This window comes from Chaetodon trifascialis, chromosome 17 (assembly GCF_039877785.1).
Source record: "Chaetodon trifascialis isolate fChaTrf1 chromosome 17, fChaTrf1.hap1, whole genome shotgun sequence".
NCBI lineage: Eukaryota > Metazoa > Chordata > Actinopteri > Chaetodontiformes > Chaetodontidae > Chaetodon > Chaetodon trifascialis.
In genome coordinates this window covers 13502420-13522596 of record NC_092072.1, presented here as the reverse complement: position 1 = coordinate 13522596, position 20177 = coordinate 13502420, and the positions used below count along the sequence as shown (strand labels likewise).

Below are 20177 nucleotides of genomic sequence, written 5' to 3'. Positions count from 1 at the left end.
ACTGGGCTGTTTTGTATTTAGAGGTGTTTTTATTAATACTGGACCACTTTTTTTTTTTTTTTCAACAACTGTGTGTTAAAACAGTTGTCTAGTTGCCTAAATTATTCATAGTTATTTACATTGGCTATAAGAAATCAGCTTGTGCAGCCAGTTCAGTAGATAAAAAATGGTTTCCAGCCATGGAGACATCATCTAGACAACCCTAATAGTTTATAGGGTTTTCAGTCAGCTTAAAAATAAATATACTTTCCTGGTCTATATAAAAATGCTGAATTTTATAGCTTTGGCATATATTCTGAATTTATCATTGCAATGTTTGGTGATGCAGAGGCAGTAAAATACAAGCGAGCACACAAGTGAAATATAGAAACACTTTATTCCCAGAATTTGTAGCAGTGAGTTATCTTCAGACATAGAAAGGCCAATATAAACCAACTTTAGTACAACAGCGTGATGTACAACAAGAGCTTACCCATTCACATTCTGTAAACCCCACACAGAGAAACACGATGATTGTTATTGTCCCACCAAGCTACTGCATGGACACTCAACAGCTCTAGTACACAGACAACAGCACACACTTTTGCTTGAGGGTAGGGCAGCAAGAACGCTTGATTTTAGGACATCAACTGTAGCAGATGGGTGGAGTTCAATTCCTTTTTTGGTACAAGAGAATATCACCATGTCATGTGATGCAATGATGTGAACAACAAGGAGGGACACAGGAAACACATCACCAAAGTACTACGAACAGCAAGAATGGCGGGTGGATCGGAAGAAAGACCATAGTTGCTCTGCACACTTTCTCACCGCAGACCGCACAGCAAGAGGTTCAGTAACAGTTTTGCTATCACATTCTTTTACCTCTGTAGAAGTTTGGTGGACTTCAAGTCTGTACGGGTTTTAAACTTTTTTTTTTTTTAATCAATGGTGAGATCGTAGAAATCCATATGGAGCAACAAAGCTTTCTCACAGGAAGTTACCACAGTTGAGAGTTGAACCTCTCTTGTTCATCGTAAGAAAATACCAAAGTTGAGAACACAACTCGTTTGCTCTTTCAAGTGCAAAATTCAATATCTAAAATCATACACACCCGTCATCCCCCATTTTCAAAACATCCCCGTCATTTGTTGGAGTGTTAGTTTTTGCCACCGAATACATAGCAATTGAGGAAAGTGCTTGGGGGGGGGGCAGAAATATTGCTTTTCCATCATGATGACAATACTGTGCAGTTGTAAACACAAAGAACTGATTTTTTTTAATCATACTAACTGATTATTCAGTGGTCACTTTTCCTGCTGTTTTAAGGGAAGAATGCAGATTTTCTTTGAAGAAGCATAGATGTAACTCGTGTCAATGGAGGGAGTTTGGATTATCTTCCAGAAAGATGGAAAGCACAGGAGAGATTTGTATTGCTATGGGAGGGGAGCTTTTATTTTTTTTAAAAAAGGAGTAGAAACACTTATTTCAGCTTGGAGAATCATACCTTGTTCATTGAATCAATCAGCAGCCTTTATTCTAAAAACAATTGCACATACATACACACATACAGTACACACACCCAAGCATGCTCACACATACTCAACATCTGCCCTCTGACAAACCTGGGCAAGGTCAGGGTGGATGTATGGAAAAGCCATGCAGGGGCAACAAATGCCAATTAAAATACTTTCCAAATACTTTTCCACACAGTTTTTTTTAGTAATGAGTTTTGAGCACACCCTTTTACAACAGGCTGCTCAGTGCAGTCTCGTCCTGGCACGACTTCACGGCAACAGTGTGCTGGTAAAAAACAAAACACAGTTGAAACTGGAGGTGGTATCCCTGACATCCTCTGCTGGGGGAAAGGAGCAGAAGGAGCTGATGGAGCTCCGGATGTCTGAATGGAGCAGGGTGGCAGGCTGGTTTACAGCACAAAGAGTCAAAGACGTTAAAACGGAGTGACTAGGGAACCAGCGGGAGTGTTTGTTCGTCTTGTTTGTGGTGCGCTGCAGTTGGCATGGCTTGGAGTTCCAGGTCACAGGTACAGGGTCACAAGATCAGAGGCGAGGGTTCAGGTCGTCAGAAGTCACAACGGGCTCAAAGGTCAGAACCAAGGTGCACACTGATGCTGGGAGAGCGCTGCGTGTGGTTTGGCGCTGGACTCAAGTACCCCAGCCCTTCCTCCTGCAGGCTGCAGGAATAGCGGCCAGCTTCAGAGGCGGTGTGGTTGCTGGAGGGGGGGGCGTTGCCACTGGCCACCTGCTCGAAGGAGCGGGAGAAGACGGCACTGGCAGTGCGCGTCAGGCTGGTGAGAGCTCCTGCCTTGGGCACAGATTGGCTGGAAGTAAGTGTCAGTCGCTTGACAGACAGCTCTGTGTTCTCGCTGACGGCCCGGCCTGTTGTTAGAGGGCCCGCGTCCTTGTCTTTGTCCTTGCTGGTGCGCCCGCCCAGCCGACACTTCTTCATGGCCTTGGCCCCCAGGTTCAACGTGGTAACACTGTTGCTGATAGTGATGGTAGGTGGGGTCATGTCAGGCCCCACACCGCCTGGCCACACCCCTTCATCCACCTCCGATATATCCATCAGCTCGTCCGGGGAACCCAGATCCACTGCGTCTGTGAGACAGACACACAGGAGATAAATAAGGACGGAAATGAAAAACAGGAGCATGCAGAGGAAAAAAATAACCAGCTCCTCTGTCATCCAGCCCATCTGATCCAACCAAATCATTAAGATGAACATTCTTTAAAAACAATATATTATGCATTTAATATTTTGCATGTGGGGTCCAATGTGATGGCTTTGAGCTTTGTGTTGGGCTGCATGACGGAGGAGTTCCATCATTGTCCAGCAGGTGGCGCCTTCACACTGTAACCTCAGCTAGCGAGGACATCTGGCCACCTGACATGAGACAATGCAAGTTGTGTATTCCAGCCCAGCACACAGGTTAGATTAACAGTCAGCGGTATACTGGTAGAGGAGTGCATGTTTTGTCCCAAAGGCAGGAGAGGACAGAGTCTAAGAGCGTAAGCCTCGGAAAGACCACAAAGGGAAAGTAGAGGAAGGCAAACAAAGGCAGAAAGAAGTAAACCCAAAACACGTGTTCCTCTTCACTAACTCTAAAGACACACATACAAAAATAAACACCTTTCCTGCTTCAAGGCGTGCATCCACACCTGTGTGCGGCAAACAACCCGCGTATGCACAAACACACACTTTTGATCTGATGCTATCACTGTAACAGAACACCTGTAATGAGCTGGTGAACAGATAGGCAGGTCCTGTTAAAATCTTTGACGGTCAGGTTTCGCCTGTTCAAAAAAACAGGTCAGGAGTCATCAGATTCAAGTCTAGATTTAACGCGAAGCAGCTTTTGCTTCAAATAATTCAAGACCTGCATATCTTTCCTCAGCTTCTAGCTACCAGTCAGAAGGAAGTAATCTGTCTCCAGGTGCAACCCAGGGGTAATGTGTCGAGGCGTACCGAGGTGTGACCCCCAAACAGCACCACAAGAGTTCAATCTCCTGGTTCAGGCACTGCTAATAGAGATATGATATCTAGGCTTTATGATTCAAGGTCATGAGACCTTTTCGTGATCAGTGACCTGACCTCAGGCTTTACAGTGACTTTTATGAAAGTTTGCACTTTTATATCTACAGTATGTGTGTCATATTCACTGTTTATAATACCTGTTCTTTATGCTGCTTGTTTAATTGATTTTCTGCTTTTACTTGTATGATTCAGCGAAGCCCATTTCATTATCAAGCGTTTTTATTCGGTTATTCGTCTGTTAGAGTCAGTTAGATCTTAAAAATTCATTTGATTTGAAGGAGTCTCAGCAGGAGATCTTTATGAGGAAGCTTTAGCCACAAAGGAGAGAGTAAGTGAATGAATGACATTGGATAGACGGATGAGAGGAATAGTGCAGTTAGGTGAAGAGAGGTTGGTGGAGCCCAGCGCGTAAAGGTAAAGGGGGAAGTCATCATGCAGCTTTTCAGACCACGCCCCCCACACACGGTTACCTAGGTTACCCCAGGAGTGGGGCAGGGGGAAGGAGGGTCAGGACCTTAGTACTGGCTCCTCCCTGTGGAGGCCGACCCAGAACCCTCATTCTCCACCATCCGCCTCACAGACTTCTGCCTCCTGACCTCCTGACCCCGCGAGCCGGAGTCATGACCTCGTAGGTCCAGGCTGACCTCGGAGGCGGTGCCCAACATGTCGCCGTCGGGCTGGACACGGCCGTCGGGGCGCGGCCGCAGGGAGTCTCCGTTGGGCATTCGCTCGCCGCTCACACCTGTCACACTGATCTCGGGGATGGCCACGCCCCCCAGCGCAGCCTCACTGTCTACACTCACCTCCTGGGACTCTGATGGTGGGTGGGGGGCATGGAAGTAGTGCGACAATACATATATAAGACACACACGGACAGACAGACACGTATCATGCACACAAAACAAAAAGATGGCCGCGTGCAGGGGCACACACGACCACAGTGACACAAGACACACAGAGGTAATCAATGTAATGGCAGAAAAATAAAAAGACAAAAATCATAGTGATCAGAACATAACACATGGTCAAAGTGCATGCTACGTGGAGATGAACACGAACACTGTGTTTGAATGGAATCACGTTTCATACCGGGTCGCCGCTCACCCCTACACATGAATTAATATTTCAGAGTATTTTCCTCCATCGTCTGCTCAAAACAACAGCATAAATAAGTAGCTGGCTCCAACGAGCAGATGTCCATGAGATGAAAAAAAGGCTTTAAGGCTCAAGATGAAACCTACTCATTAAGCTAGCTGAGCGCTGTAATTTACCTGCCTTTATCTGCACTGTGAGAAAAGAGAGCTGCACTCTCCTCATTCTAAACCACGGACAGACTGTCATCATTGACTCTAATTCTTCATTTAACTCTTATTTATTCTGTGGTCATTGAAACGTTATAAACTCTGCTGAATCTACACAAACCACAACATAAAACACATATTCAGTACACAAGTGTATCTGTATTAAACTATAAATACGCTACCTGCTCTCGATCAGTATTTTTCACTGACTGCCCTCACACTGTGTATGCTCGCCTGTCTCTGTATAGCCAACAACTTGGGCAAAACAGCTCACACATAGTTGTGAATGGCCCTCTACAAGTTTCGGGACAGAAGGATGACAACAACACTCAACACGGAGACTGTACGGCATGAAATGGTAGACTGAGTGAACAATGAGGAGATCTAAACTTCTCGCTCTCTCCTTTGGCATCTTTTTGTTCTTCAATCAAACAATTCGATTTTTATTACTCCATAAAAATGTGATAGTTTAAAGAAAAATGTGCAGACTGTCCGTGAGAGCCTTTCTTTTGTGTTAGTGGATTCAACTCCCACAGTTGTGTCACTCCTCTCCTTCTCCCCTCGTGTAGGAGTCTTACCGTGTCTCTTCCAGCGGTGTCCCCTGATGGAGAGGGAGGTGACAGCATTTCGGGAGATCCTTGAAGAGGTGGGTGTGATCTCCACCTGGATGCTCCGTGCACCCTCCTTGTTGTTGCTCTTCAGCGCTGCGCCGTGCAGTGACGACTTGATGGCGTTACCCACCTGAGGGCGAGGAGGAGCACACATCCACTAATTTTACTGTTTCAGCTGATGGCAGAGTTTCACAGAAGGATTGACCAGTGGCTCCCAACCAGTGAGAAACTGGACTGGCTTTCTGACATTTCATATAGATTTCATATTTTCAACACTCGGAAATACAGAAAGTATCTGTCTTAAGTTTTGCCTGTTGGGCACTTAGGTCAGTGAAAACATAGTAAGACTGTTGAGCAAGTTCTCATCATCCAATTAAGAACAGCCCCAACCGATCCCCCAGAAAAAAGCTCCAAATGTAAAGGCAGTGGCCCACTACACAATTCCTGACACTAAGACACGTGTTGCTTCAATCATGGTACCAAACCAATAACATCTGACCAATAACCTCATTTTCTGCACAAGGATAAACCTAAAAGCTTAGTCTAAACTGACTGAGGTACACAGACTGGTGATATAAGAAAAAAAACAAATAGGCTTTGTATTTCACTCTCCATAACACTATTTCACAACTCTTTCTATAATACCCTCTATCCTTGCTGGGAAATCTCAAGTGGCCCTTGCACTAATGATCATGTAACTGTTGTAACATGAGGTAAAAGGCATCATAATCACAACGTGTCTTTTGTCTGTGAGGCTGCAACACATTGGTCTTATGAGGTACGCGTCACCAAGCTACGCTTAGCTAGCAGCCACCTCGTGTGTTCCACTGCAACAAATGAACAGGCTGGGCAAAGAGGCTGAGATTTTAACCTTTCCACAATACGGTGAGTGTGTTCATGGCATGTGTCCACAAAGCTGTTTCATTATTTTAAAAACGTCTTTTTAAACACCAAAACCGTTCTCATAAATGAGAGCCCAAAGTTCATTGGTTTTGATTGTTGTGGAGGAGTACACCTTGACTTGTGTAGCAATGCTGTGAGCTTAGGTTCAATCCTCTGCTCCCTGGGCCTCAAGGATTACGGCTTAACGGAGCAGAGTGGAAAGCATGTAAATAATCTAGTGGGATTACACTCTGCTTGCAGCCTCTGACACACACACAGAGACCAACACAATACAGCATGGTGTGCTGTGCATGAATCAAAACCACAGGCGAGCATGTGCGTCTAAATCACATGCTCTCTGACACACACGCGCGCGCGTGCGCGCACACACACACACACACACACACACACACACACACACACACACACACACACACACACACACACACACACACACACACACACACACACACACACACACACACACACACACACACACTCTACAGGTCCAAAATCACACACAGAGGAGGGAAATGTGATAGCAGCAGGAAAAAAATATGATTGCACCCACCAACAGAGCTTCAGGGAACAACTCCAGCTGGGCCCGATACAGAACATCATCCAGTGCTTTGGATCCCAGTTCAACCTCCCCATTACACCTACACTCAGGCACAAACACATAAACATGGAACACAGCGTATGAGCTTAAGACACAATTTGATGTTTCCCAGTGGAGTTTGAGACACTGCAGTACTATAGAGCTGTTTTTCTCTGAGTGCGTCCCCGTTTTGTTTATTTTTGTGTACGCGCATGACGACGCAAATGCACATGCATGCGCGCATACACACACAGGTGAATCACACTGAATGTAAACAGAATTTTTGTTTGTTTACAAGAGGACTCCACAGGGCCCCTTTAATAGCTTGATCATCAGATCAGAGCTGTAACAGTCACACAGGCTGAGGCAGCAGACACCATCAGTATGTTTTGATGTCAACTGCTTTATGTCATATTGTGATGAAGATGTCAAGTCATTTGTGAAATGCAATGCAGCAAAGTAAATTGATACAAAGTTGTCACAGAACAAGCTCTTTTAGAAAAAATACATAATTAGGGTAACTCTAATAACTCTGTTATGGGGGGACACATGGAGGAGATTTTGAGAAAAACATTCAGCAGTGCATACACTTAGAGAAATAGGACTTGAAGAGTTCAAGCTGATCAGTGAGTCTGTGCTGGACTGGGCTGGCTGTTTGTGCAGGCATGTGTGTACACTCACAAGGCGTAGTGTATCCCCGTGATGAGCTGAACCAGGAATTCTGACGTGACCGTCAGTCGTGTGCTAATGCCCTTGTAGCGCCGCATCTGTTGCCGTGGGTAACCGCATATACACACCCTGGAGGATAACCAATAAAAAACACAATAAAGAAACTTGTAGAAGTGAAACGGAGAAGCTTCATTCAGAGAAACCACTACAATGTGCTACTTGGCTGCAGCTGCATCAAGGGAATTTACTTCCCTGTGATAAGATGATACCAAACTCAGTAATGAGCAAATAATTGCGTTGCATAAACATTACCCACAGGACTTCAAGGTATTGAATAATTTCAAAGCATATACTGGAGATAGTTAATTACTACCAGGTTTCATAGAGGTTGCAACAAAGAAAATTCACCTAACACCTGTGCATGTGAAGCTTTACGCGCTGCTGTACGCATATACAGTACATCGCTGACACACAGCAAACTGTCAAGGGGAAATCAAAGCTGATGACTTCTCTTTAGCGCTGTCCTTATCAGAGCAATGCTCAACTGCAGTTCTCAGATTACCAAAATCACTGAGCTGAGATGTGTGTACACCGCAGCCCGTCACTGAATAGCCATATCTTGGTTTTCTCTGGCACCAAAGTCAATAAGAGGATCAGATAAGCAAGTGCTTGCAAAATAATGATTGTGTGTGTGTGTGTGTGTGTGTGTGTGTGTGTGTGTGTGTGTGTGTGTGTGTGTGTGTGTGTGTGTGTGTGTGTGTGTGTGTTTTTTACCTGGAACTGAGCTGGCAGAGGGACTGGAGGGAGGTGGAGGTCATGTAACTGAGAGCAGCATTGTAGCACAGCAGCAGGAAGGTCAGCACCTCAAATCTTAACAGCACAAACAGACCCTTAAAAATAGCCTTCTTATGTCCTCACATCCAACACGACACAAAACAACACTTAAAAGCATATTAGATCCCAATTTCTCAGACACGCTCACTTTTTCATCTATCTGTGGATAAAAACACCACAAAAAGACAGACTGAAAGACTACAAAAGAAAACTTGATGTCTTCAGATACAGTAAAAGTATTTCACTACTCCAAGGAAGACCCGTAAACAGAGTCTGATGTGTAAAAACCTGTGGGGCTCACCTTTAAAAATGACAGTCAGTATCTCTGCAGGATCTTAAAAAGCAGCCAGACTTGTTTTGTCATCTCCTATTTTAAAGACTATTTCCAGTCAGTCTGAAGCAGCAGAAGAAAACAGCCCTGAAAAAACTCTGACCACCACGACCTTCAGAGTTTGGCTGCAGTGTGGCCTCATTACATTAATTTAGGAAACCCTAACAGCAATATCACAACTTCAAATGCAACAAAGCAAAGGGAACTGCCATGGGCCTTCACTGACGTCAGTTCACCATGCACAAAATAATTGGCCCTGGCAGCAGCTAAACTCCCTTTGACGAGTCTGAGGACAAGAGCCACTGGAAGTAGACTGATTTTTAAGGTAACCTACTATATTTAATGAAGCTGTCAAACTACATTTAACTTAAAATTTCAGATCTCGGTTAGTTTTTTTCTTCCCACTGACTGACCTCTTTCCTTATGCCTGAATTTCTGGACAGTTGTATCAAGTTCACGACCATCCTGGTAGAAAACATGCAGCCTGACAAGAGCATGAATACTTTCAATAAATGAAGTTTACTCATTTCCATTGGGCCTCTTACCTGTTCTGTGCTGTAAAGGTCTCTCTCTGGAGGTGCGGCCCACTGTACACCACCCTGCTCAGCCCGTGATTGGCTAGAGCCCCCTCAGTAAGGGCAATGGAGCCGATGGCTGAAGGCTGGAGGCGGGAAGATGAAGATTAGATTTTTTTAACCGAACATTTCAGCAAAAGCAAATTAAAAGATGTGTCTGTTTTTCTCACCTCATGATACACTGAGGGCTTGGAGAGGGAAGGGACGGTAAAAGATAATACTTTGCTTTGTCCATCTTTATCTACTATTTCCTGTGAGAGAGAACGACAAGGACACAATGAAAAAAATGCTTTAGTGGGTGAGAAAAAACAGAAGCTTTTTCTTTTGTGTGTGTACCCTGAACCTCTAAAGAGCGTGTGCTTATCTCTTCAAGCACACTCATCTGTGATGTGTGGGTGTGTGTGGACCTCAGGGTCTCCGTTTCCCCACTCAGTTTGATGGTGTATGTGAGTGTGTACTGCCTGAACACACTCACACAAACCCTGGGGTTTTGGTGTCCCCTGTGAGCATGTTAATGTCAAATAGATTAATGAGAGCCAGCCACTGTGTTGAGTGACAGCTGACCTATTCTGCTATTCAGAGAGGAAGTTAGGGGACACTGTACTTTGCTGATAGATAGGACACTGAGAGCCAAAATGGATGAAAATAGGACTCAACATATCTTAATAATTATTCGTGCTGGCATCTCTCTGTGGGAAGCTTGCAGGCATTTATGAAGTGCAACCCATCCATATTGTGTATTTGCAGACTCACTGTATTTCAGTTCCCTTATTTCTTTCCCACAATCTTTGAAAACACATGATGCAGATCTTAGAAATACTAGAGCAGTTAAGTCCTCTGCTTCTGGAAATGCACGATTACACCCACTTGCTAAGGCTCATTGACTTTTTACGAGCATTTTTCCTTATTTGAACTTATCACACTGGAAACTATGAATTGTTATTAACAAGCGTAGAACTTCTCCACTGATAATACATAAAACAAGTCAGCTGTGATATAAGAATGTGAGAATGTAGTGTGAAAAATCTAAATAAGCACCAACACATACACAGACACACACAGACACCTCCCCTACCAGGTTGTAAATGCCCAGCAGCAGGGCCTCGATGCAGCCGGAGGTGTGGGGGTCTCTGGCTGCGCTGACGGACAGGAGGCTCCACAGGAGCTCTGGCAGGAACTGTAGCGTGAAACGCTGCAGCTGCGGCTCACCACTCCGGTAAAACTCAAACAATTGGTGGCATACTGGCTCCAGCAACTGGGTAGGACAGAAAGCCAAAAACACGGGCACATGGTTACATCAATAACTGCCACTAGAGCTGTGATAAATTTTGCATTTGGCATTTATGGTGCATCAATAATGTCAGGATGAAGCACAGCAGTATTTCGGAGATGCAGTGTGCTGGACTGTCACACAGATCCATAAACCAAAAAAACAAAGGACAAAAAGAATACAAGATAATGTGCAAAATGTAATAATTACAGGTAAATGGTTGCACTGAAACATGACAAAATACTCAAAGTGTTGTATGGTCAGGTATTTAACGCAGATGTTGTTAACATGAATAAAAACATGTGTGGCCATACATCGCTGTAGTTCTCTCGGATGACCTTGTAGAGTGCAGGGACCAGGCAACCTTTGTCTTTTAGTGAGGCGGCATAGCTGGACACAGCACTGTCAGGGAGGGTCTGAAACAGACACAAACAGCAACTGAGGACTGATACACTACCGACTTGATTCCATCAGATCGATCTGAGTAATTCAACAAAATCAGCCAAGCAAAATGCTCTGCTTCTGAAGTACGAATGGTGGGGTAAGAGGCAGGAGGCAGAATTTAATATCGATAAGGGTGATTATACTTGGATTAAATTTTGCAGAGACAGGTGGTGATAGTGTCTAAAGACCCGGTCAGTTACATCAATCTGGTTGCATTTAAAGATCAACTGAAAGGGGTTTGCAGGTTGGTCCCCATCACACAGGAGAATCTCTGCTGCTCCCTTATGATTATCATGCCTCACCAAGCCTCTGCTTCAGTAACAGTCACGTATCAGTGCTCATGTTTGAGTAGGAGCATGCAATTCTCTGGGAACAAAACACTTCAGAGAGTGTTTGTTTATGTGCATGGAAAAGAATTGCCAATAATAAGCAGCAGAGAATGTACTGCATACTGATTATGGCTTTTGTCCTTTTAAACACTGCTTTTTGCACATAAACACACACACACAGAAACAATACCTTAAATTCTGACAGCCATTCCTCCACCACTCCTTGGTCCATAGCCAACATGTTCCCTCATCTGCAGTGGAGTCACCTCTACCTGAGAGAGAGAAACAAATATGGCATAAACACACATCCTGCATAATTCAAGACACAAACGCAAATGTGTGTGCACACATACACACTAACATACATACACCCAAGCAATCACAGCTTGGACAAGGCTCCTTGCCAGCCTTCTATTATTTGCTATCCTTTTAAAAATATCCTATTACAAATGGCAAACAATGCCATGGCAGTGGTGAAAAGTGACTGTGTCCGCTCCAGGCATCCATTCAATACTCTAAAGTCTCCCCGTCCCTCTCACTCTCCTGTTTGCCTCATATTCCTCTCCAGACACACATCTCTGCAGCAAGTACCTAACCTAGTCTCAACTCTGGCTCACAAGTCAGGAAAAAAAAATTACCCACCCAGAGAAGCCTGGATGGCTTCACGGTTGAAGCACTGATGAGAAAAAAGAAGCGGCAGAGCAGAATTTAGATGCTTGTTGAACAGCCTCTACAGTTCGTATGTCTTTAAACGGGGACAGGCAGAAGAAGAGGCTCCTGCATCTGTAGGTGACATTTACCTGTGCTGAAATGAATGCTCTGCTCTCTCTATCTCTGCCTCCATCCATCTTGGTTATTTCGAATATCCTCGTCTATCCATCGCAGCACTTACGCTGTCTGCATCTAAATATCCCTCTTCCCTCCTTTACACACTCAACTTGCATGCATGTAGCTTCTTTTCTACTGAACCTCCAATGTCACACATCTTGCTTATTCTCTGGACAATTTTTCTTATGCTCTCCGTGTCATTTTAATTCCCTCTCTGTGTGTTTTCATACAGCATCTGCTGCTTCCTATCTGACACTGCTGCTTGCAGCCACAGCAGAAGGGAGAATGTGGGAGATGGAAATAGAAAGAAAAGCAACAGAGGCAGAAAACGATGAGAAAAAATTCAGATGGTATTCTGAAACACAGCTCAACACACAGACTGCAACTCTGCACTGTGAGGGTCAACGTAAGGCAGCGGCTGAACAGATACCTGCTTTCTGCTGAGGAGGAGGACACAGTCTCTATGCATCTCTGATGGATTATCTGCTTTCTACTGGCATTTTTTTTTCTCTGTGGGGTATGTCGTGTCTGCGCTCTGAATCTGTGAGCACAAGGCTAAACTGGCTGAATGCTGGAACAAAGTCCATGTTTGGTATGTCTGGTAACAGAGGCTGAGAAAAAGAAAGAGGGAGGAAGGAGTCCTTCTATGTGCGCTCTTATCATGCAGAAACATGTGCTCAAATCTGAGATGAAGGTAGCACAATTTACCATGTTTCAAAACTCTTCCACTTCAAACATTTCCCTTAGTGAATGACACACACCGACACACGTACCACACACACACAAGTATTAACCTATCCGGCTGTGAGAAAAACATTTCAGACATATTCTGAAAGATTCAGGAGATTACAGACCTGATTTTAAATCATGATATGTATGTGTATGTGTGTGTGTGTGTGTGTGTGTGTGTGTGTGTGTGTGTGTGTGTGTGTTCATGCGTGTCTAATGCATGTGGTGTAATAAAGAACAAACAAAAAAAAAATTGTTATGGTGATTTTCATCGCTTCCTTTCCCTGTCCTTGCTTTGCTTCCTCTGTCCCTCCACTCATCCTCCCACACAACATCACTTCTCTCTCGCTCTCTCTCTCTCACACTCTCCCCGTCTTCCCTACTCCGTAATCTGTCTTTGACACATCTAAATGCTTTATTCTGTATTATTCCGGTGCTTGGTCCCTCCATGGCAGCCAGGTGTCTATTTATGGACTGTACCAATGACAGGAACGACAAGGGGGGAGGGGAGCCAGTGACTCATGAAATGGGGAAGGATTATAAAGCAGAATAGCCTCCATTTAGAGAAATTAGTTCTTTGTGGCAGCCTGTTGTTCTGTTATTTCACGCTGGTGAAGACAACAAAGCGGACAGCGAGATCTAAAGCCAGCATGTACATTTTAATGGCAAACTCACGGAACGACAAAATAAAAGGCTTTGATTATAGTGCGGATGAGTCAGTCTTGGAAGAGTACAGCTTTCTCCTCCTACAGAGTCACTTTTAACCGGTCAACTCGGTCCACACTGTCTGGGGCATGACATCTGCATCATCTGTATCCAGAAAAAGATGCCTGAACACTGAAATCAGCAGCTGCCTGCCATGCCGCCTACCTGTTTGATATATATGCCTCCCACCTCAGCAGCAAGCCAAGAAGCCACTGCAGCACCATAAGAGCAGTGCAGGGGGCAGACTCTCAGGTACAAAGTTGCTGAAATGGTATGTAGCTGTATAGTGAAGTGTATTTTAAAAATTATTTTAATAATGTAGAATGTAACAAACATGTAACAAAATAATAAGAATACATTCAGTGGAAGGACAGAGGGTGGAGTATGCCAAAGCCCCTTCAGACAAATTGTTATTTGGTGTCAGTCAAAGGCAGCAAGTAACAATTACTATCACTCTGCTGATTATTTCATCTGGTCTATCAAATGTCAGAGCACAGTGAGAAAAATGCCCATCATAATTCCGAAAAGCCCAAGATGACATCATCAAATAGCTTTTTTTTTTTGGTCCAATAAACAATCCAAATCCCAAAGATATTTTGTTTTTAAGATAAACAAAAAAAATGCTAACCTAACAATTACTTGATTTTCAATTTTTTTTCAGAACTGATCAATTTGCCCTTCAACAACTAATTAGTTAATCAGCTAATAATCTTTCAGCACAAGCAGCAACAACAAAAAGAAACTTACCAACACCCATCTATCACCCTCACTTAAGCCATTTTAATATGTTTAATGCAGTATGAAGACTTTTATCATGTTCCAACAGCTAGAAAGATTCAGGATTACACCTGTGAGTAATTGACTGGTCAAACCTTTTTTTATTTCCTGGAGCCAAAGTGGATCGCCAACAATCCAAAACCCAAAGACATTCATTTTACAATGAAATAACACTATGAGCAAAATGTTACACAGGGGAAGTTGGAACCGGAGAATGTTTTTGATTGATAAATGAAATGATCAATCAGTTATGAAAATATCTGCTGATTAATTTGGTCTGTTGGTCCGCTAATTGTTTAACCACCTAACTATTCCAGCTCTAATACTGATAGAATTTTAGTTCATATGAACCCACTAAAAAAAAATAAATAAATAACTGAACATGAAAATGGTGATGACTCAATCTGAAACTGTGTTCAAACCACAAGAGAGAGCAGTACAAACGGCACATAATGCCGTCTCGAAGCTTTCTAAGATCTACTGACATACTGCAGACGGGCAGGAGCAACTGGTGGAGGAAAATAGAAAACTAATTGGCCTGGGAATATAGAGCGTAATTATGTTATTAGGCAGAAGACTGTCTTCCGTCTTAGATGGCGAACTGTTAGCCATCTCTATATCATTACGGACTCACAGATCAGGACAGAAATCAATATAAGGCAGGGAGAGCGCACACACACTCTCACACACACACTGCAAATGATGGAACAGCTGGTGCTCTTCTTCTGTGCAGCTCAACCACACTGTCCAGAACAAATGCACACGCACACATGCGCGCACACACACACACACACACACACACACACACACACACACACACACACACACACACACACACACACACACACACACATACACAAACAACACATGAATAAACCAGTGTTAAGGATAAGTGGCTGAGCAGGCTTGACAAACACAAGCAACGGACCAATGGCGTGATGAACGAGTGGATGGATGACAAATGCAGGAGAGACGGGTAGGCAGTGCAGGAGGACAGCAGAGATTGATGACTGAATGAATAGAGGGAGATAAGTGGATGTATAGAAAGATGAGGGATAAGAGGGATCTATGACAACCCAAGGGATGGATAACTCAAAAGGATGGAGACAGTGGGGTCAATAAAGGAGGAGAGTTCATTAGGCTTCAATCCGTGCTGCCCCTGACAACCTTGCAGGCGCTGGGAAACACACGAGATACAGACAGATACTGAAACACACACGCATCTCTGGGATCTCAAAAGGCTTCAAAAATTATGGATCTAAGCCATGCGTTTGGTAGCTTAGCTTTGGTCGACTGAGTTTTTCCACCAATACAAGGCTCTGATGAAGCCAACTACTTGCAAAAGCAGTGACGGAGGATGTGTCATGCATTGCACAAGTGTGTTTACTGAATGTCTGGTTTGACAAAACCTGTTCCTGTGAGCTAGCTAAAGCTGACAGCTCGTTCCCTCTGAATTTACACCCACGCCTCTGTCTTAAACTCTGACACACACGCACGCACGCACACACGCACACACACAGAAACACGCACGTGCATGAACATAGAGTAGGCAGTCTAAATTAGCTTATTTTTGACTCCTCCTTCCGAAGGCTTCTGCCAATGCAAACGGGTTTCCTTTGAATTTACATTCCTAATCCTTGTTGTAAGCGTGCTTGCATGTCCTGACAGGAATTGCCGTAAAACACCTGACAAACACACCATAAACATACTACTTCACATGGATAAACACAAAAAACACAGGAAATCAGCGCAATCAAAACACAGAGTGTCCTCGGGTGAACAGCGGTGAAACAAGAACATACCTGTATGAGAAAGCTGTCGGAAAGAGAAGTGAAGCGAGTCCATGTGAGAATGAATTAAGAGGGCACACATACACATCCCTCCCTGCTGATTAAGTCACTTCCTATTACACATATGCTTTGGAACCTTCTTTTTTTCAGGAAGTGAGTGGGCCAATAAGACTGAGGGCCTGAATGGAGGGAAGAAAGAAAGCAGAGAGAAAGACTAAGTGGGTGGTTTTGAAAGTCAGAGCTGCCCCGGCTGCTTTTTCCTGTGGTTGAAGCCACACAAGCTATTGGTTAGGCTGATAATGACACCAACATTACGAAGCCCAAAACTACGAGGAAACTAAGAATCGCAAAACAGATCAAATGAGCTGAAATGAACCGAACCTAACTTAAGTATCCTGGGCTGACTCAACTCTTTTACGGACACACCCAAACCACTAATAAACTGTTTAACTGCACCAGCCAATGTCAGAGCCTGGCACTACAGCAATATGCCTCCAACTCAAATTTCCAAACTGGGTCAGTTATCAACTGTCAACAAGCTGACTTCAACTCGAATGGAAGCAAAAGCTGTTAAGGAACTATTTTGAGGAGCTGTGGGGTGTCCAAGCCAAGGTGTAGGTAGCGTTATATAACTGTGGCCAAAAAGGGCAGAACCTCTAACATGCCCAGAGCTCACAGCCTGCCTGCCCTGATCTCCAGCCCTGCTAAGATCTGTTTACACAGTGTCTCTGTTCCTGGGACTTCAGCATTTTGTTTAAACATCTCTCTTCAGTTTCTATCACATCTTTTTCGAGCTGTCTGTTGCCATATTCTTTATTTGGACCATCTTGCCCTGAGGTTAACCCTGTTGCATCACCACCTCCCACCTTAATCTCCCCCTGGGTCGTCTTCAATAGCTGGTTGCTTACAGCTTGGAGGAGGAGGGTGGGGGGTGGTTCTGCTTTTCTGCTTCTGTTTTCTCTCTCATTCGTACACATACATATATAGCAGAGGACTGCCTGTAGCTAAGCACAAATGACAACTGAGTCTGTGTGTGGTTTTTGCTGCCGAGGGAGACAGATAGAGAGATCTGACAGGGAGGAATCCTCTTATAGCAGCCCATGTGCCTTTCTCCGTTGCCTCTAAGCCAGTGATGCATCTTCGTCCCTCCTCTCGCCCCTCCAATTCCCTGTCATCCTTCAGCAAGTGAGCCCGAAGAGACCAGTGATTAACATCACTGATGTTTCAATTCCAACGCTCTCTTTCATCGCCCCCTTTACAATTAATTTGTCTCAGCTTCTCTACACAGTTAGACAACTCTCTCGTAAACTATTTATGTTCAAGGGATAGCAACTGTTTTCATTGCTCGAATTGTCAGGATATTTCATGAAACCGCAGGAATGGGTGGCTATGATGCTGGATGACAGGAGAGCACGCATGATCTTCTTGCTCCAAGACCTGCCGGGCTTCACTGTCAAAAAGCATTAAAAGGCTTGAGACACTGACAGCTACGGATGCATCACTTTTATGCAAATACACACACACAAACACACACACACACACACACACACACACACACACACACACACACACACACACACACACACACACACACACACACACCCCATAACGACGCCACTTTATCAGTGCACAATCACCCACTCGACAAACCTGTCTATGGCTGAAGGACAAGTCCCTCCCTAATGACAAAGGCAAACATAGACACACACACCGACACACTTTCTCTCTCTCTCTCTCTCTCTCTCTCTCTCTCTCTCTCTCTCTCTCTCTCTCACTCTCACACACACACACACACACACACACACACACACAGTATGAAAAGTAAAGGTCAAACAACGCAATAATCTTATTTAACCAATAACCGATGAACTACCAGAAGCACATCTTTTGTGATGGACATTCTGTGTCCAAGAAACAAACATATTGCAACTTGAATGCATATGCAGTAACAAAGAAGCTCATTTCATACAGCAGGGCTGCCATGGGCTTTACAGCAAAGCTTCATATTAGTCCCCCTCAGACAGGAAACCCCTAAACTGGCTGAGTAGTACGGAGGAAAGCTGCATCACATGATAGCTATTAGAAAAAGCCTGACAGCGCATTATCTAACAAACCAGCTTGCAGAGGTGTATCTAGCGTTACCCCTGCCAGGCTGGTACACAAACACGCACACAGGATTCACCTGAGGAATCTCAACAAGTATCTTAATAAGGTCCCGACAGAGCGCACAAGACACCCACGGCCGTTACTAAACTGAATACTGTCAGGTACAAAGTCTGTCTCTGTGATACATGTGACTTTATCTACTACAGTAAGGAAATGGTCGCAATGAAAAGCTCATTATTTTAGCACGCTGGAAAGCCTTCCCATCTTAAATACAGTGGTATTTCATGCTGCATAGCTAATTCTGGTATCCATATCTGCCCCTTGGTACTGCTAACCAGCTAACGTTAGTTTGTCACAATGACAACTGCTATTAACACAGTTTATGTCTAAAAACACGGGAAATTCAGTCTGCAGGAACTGCTGGCTCTACGGCAAACGTTAGCTTTCCCAGCAATATAATTCAGTGTATTCGTTAAGCAGTATCAGCCTGTAAATTAATCCTCCGCCGTCACACTCTCTATCTCGGCTTGCTGAATGACTTCGGGCTGTCACCACAGTTGCTTACATATTAGCTTGCTAGTTAGCTAGCTTGGCTAAGGCGCGACACCAAGTAAACTGGAGAAGTTACTGTTTACTTACTGGCATGCTATCTGTCAATTTCCTGGTATCGCTGTCCTCTATCGTTCCGACAAGACGAGTAAACGGCTATCACTTCGCTAGTCCATAAATGTCCTCAATAATTCATCAACATCAGCTCCTTCCATCTTCACTACTTTCTCCACTCAGACTACCTTAAACGAGGGTCTCCGTCTCCCTGGAATGGCAAGGGTCTGAACCAATGAACAAGCAGTATATCACTTCACCGCCACGCCTCTAAAACCCAGTAACCAATCAAATTAGGGGGTAGGCTTCTTGATAATAATTTCCACGATCATGGTAGGTTGTGGCTGTCAGTCACCGCTCTTTGACAGTAGAGTGATTAACCAGACTTGCTTTAAATTGATCACATAAATAAGTAATTAATCGACAGTTGGCATATGATGGCACTGTAAGAGTAATTGACTATTCTGGAGAATATAATTCTGGAGAATATAAACTGACTGCAGTTGAATGATATTTAGTCAATAATATCCTTTGATTCGTTTGACTGAAACATGTGAAATATATATATACAGAATTTGCAATTTTTAATAATTTGTCGCTGTAACACAACATCTAATCACAGTCACGAAGGATATGATTAATATGTTGCCCGTACAAACATATACATTTTTTTTTCATTAGATTTTCTCAATTTATTTCCCAGATTTTGTAATTTAAAGATGAACAATTCATTCTCAGGTTTTACCAACCACACCCGCACACTTTATGACAAATTAATTTGTAAAGCTTAAGGCGAAAGCAGTACCCTAAAACGGTCTGCCTCGGATTAATAATGCATGGCCACTTGACAATGACCTCCGAAACAATGGATTTTCCAAAATTAATTATCAAGATGGCATATGAGCATGTGGTGGTTTGCTTTCACATTAATAGGAGTTGAGAAGCTGCAGATTTTAATCAGTTAATAAATGCATGGACCTCTGTGGATAATAAGCAGCAAATCTGCTCCCTCTCAATGTTATAATAACAAAACACTACTCAAAGAAAACACTACGCAAACTCTGGTCTAATTCCCATTGCTGCTATAGGAAAGAGTGTCCTTTATTGTATTATAGAAGAAGTGTACTATACAGTGCGGTTCACAACCAGAATATGTTCTTAATCGCTAATTTACTTACTTTCTACAATGTCTCTTCACAGCAAAATTTTGCAAAAATCAAGTACAAGTTAAAAAGATATAAATACAAAAATGTGTCATTCT

General features: G+C 43.7%; 1 protein-coding gene across 2 annotated transcripts; it reads right to left on the bottom strand.

Annotated features, from left to right (window-relative positions):
- Nucleotides 1-357: 357 nt before the first annotated feature.
- Nucleotides 358-19137, bottom strand: hycc1 (hyccin PI4KA lipid kinase complex subunit 1). Of its 2 annotated transcripts, XM_070984441.1 has the most exons (12): nt 18953-19137; nt 11569-11650; nt 10920-11021; nt 10411-10590; nt 9506-9586; nt 9306-9421; nt 8370-8465; nt 7608-7724; nt 6900-6987; nt 5414-5576; nt 4005-4348; nt 2480-2597 (listed from the first exon to the last, which is right to left on the bottom strand). In XM_070984441.1, exons 2-11 carry the CDS (start codon nt 11617-11619, stop codon nt 4050-4052), a joined length of 1293 nt encoding a protein of 430 aa, XP_070840542.1. In that variant the 5' UTR covers nt 11620-11650; nt 18953-19137; the 3' UTR covers nt 2480-2597; nt 4005-4049. The 2 variants fall into 2 exon arrangements, with proteins under 2 accessions (XP_070840541.1, XP_070840542.1); XM_070984440.1 differs by lacking the exon at nt 4005-4348 and having other exon boundaries at nt 358-2597.
- Nucleotides 19138-20177: the final 1040 nt, after the last annotated feature.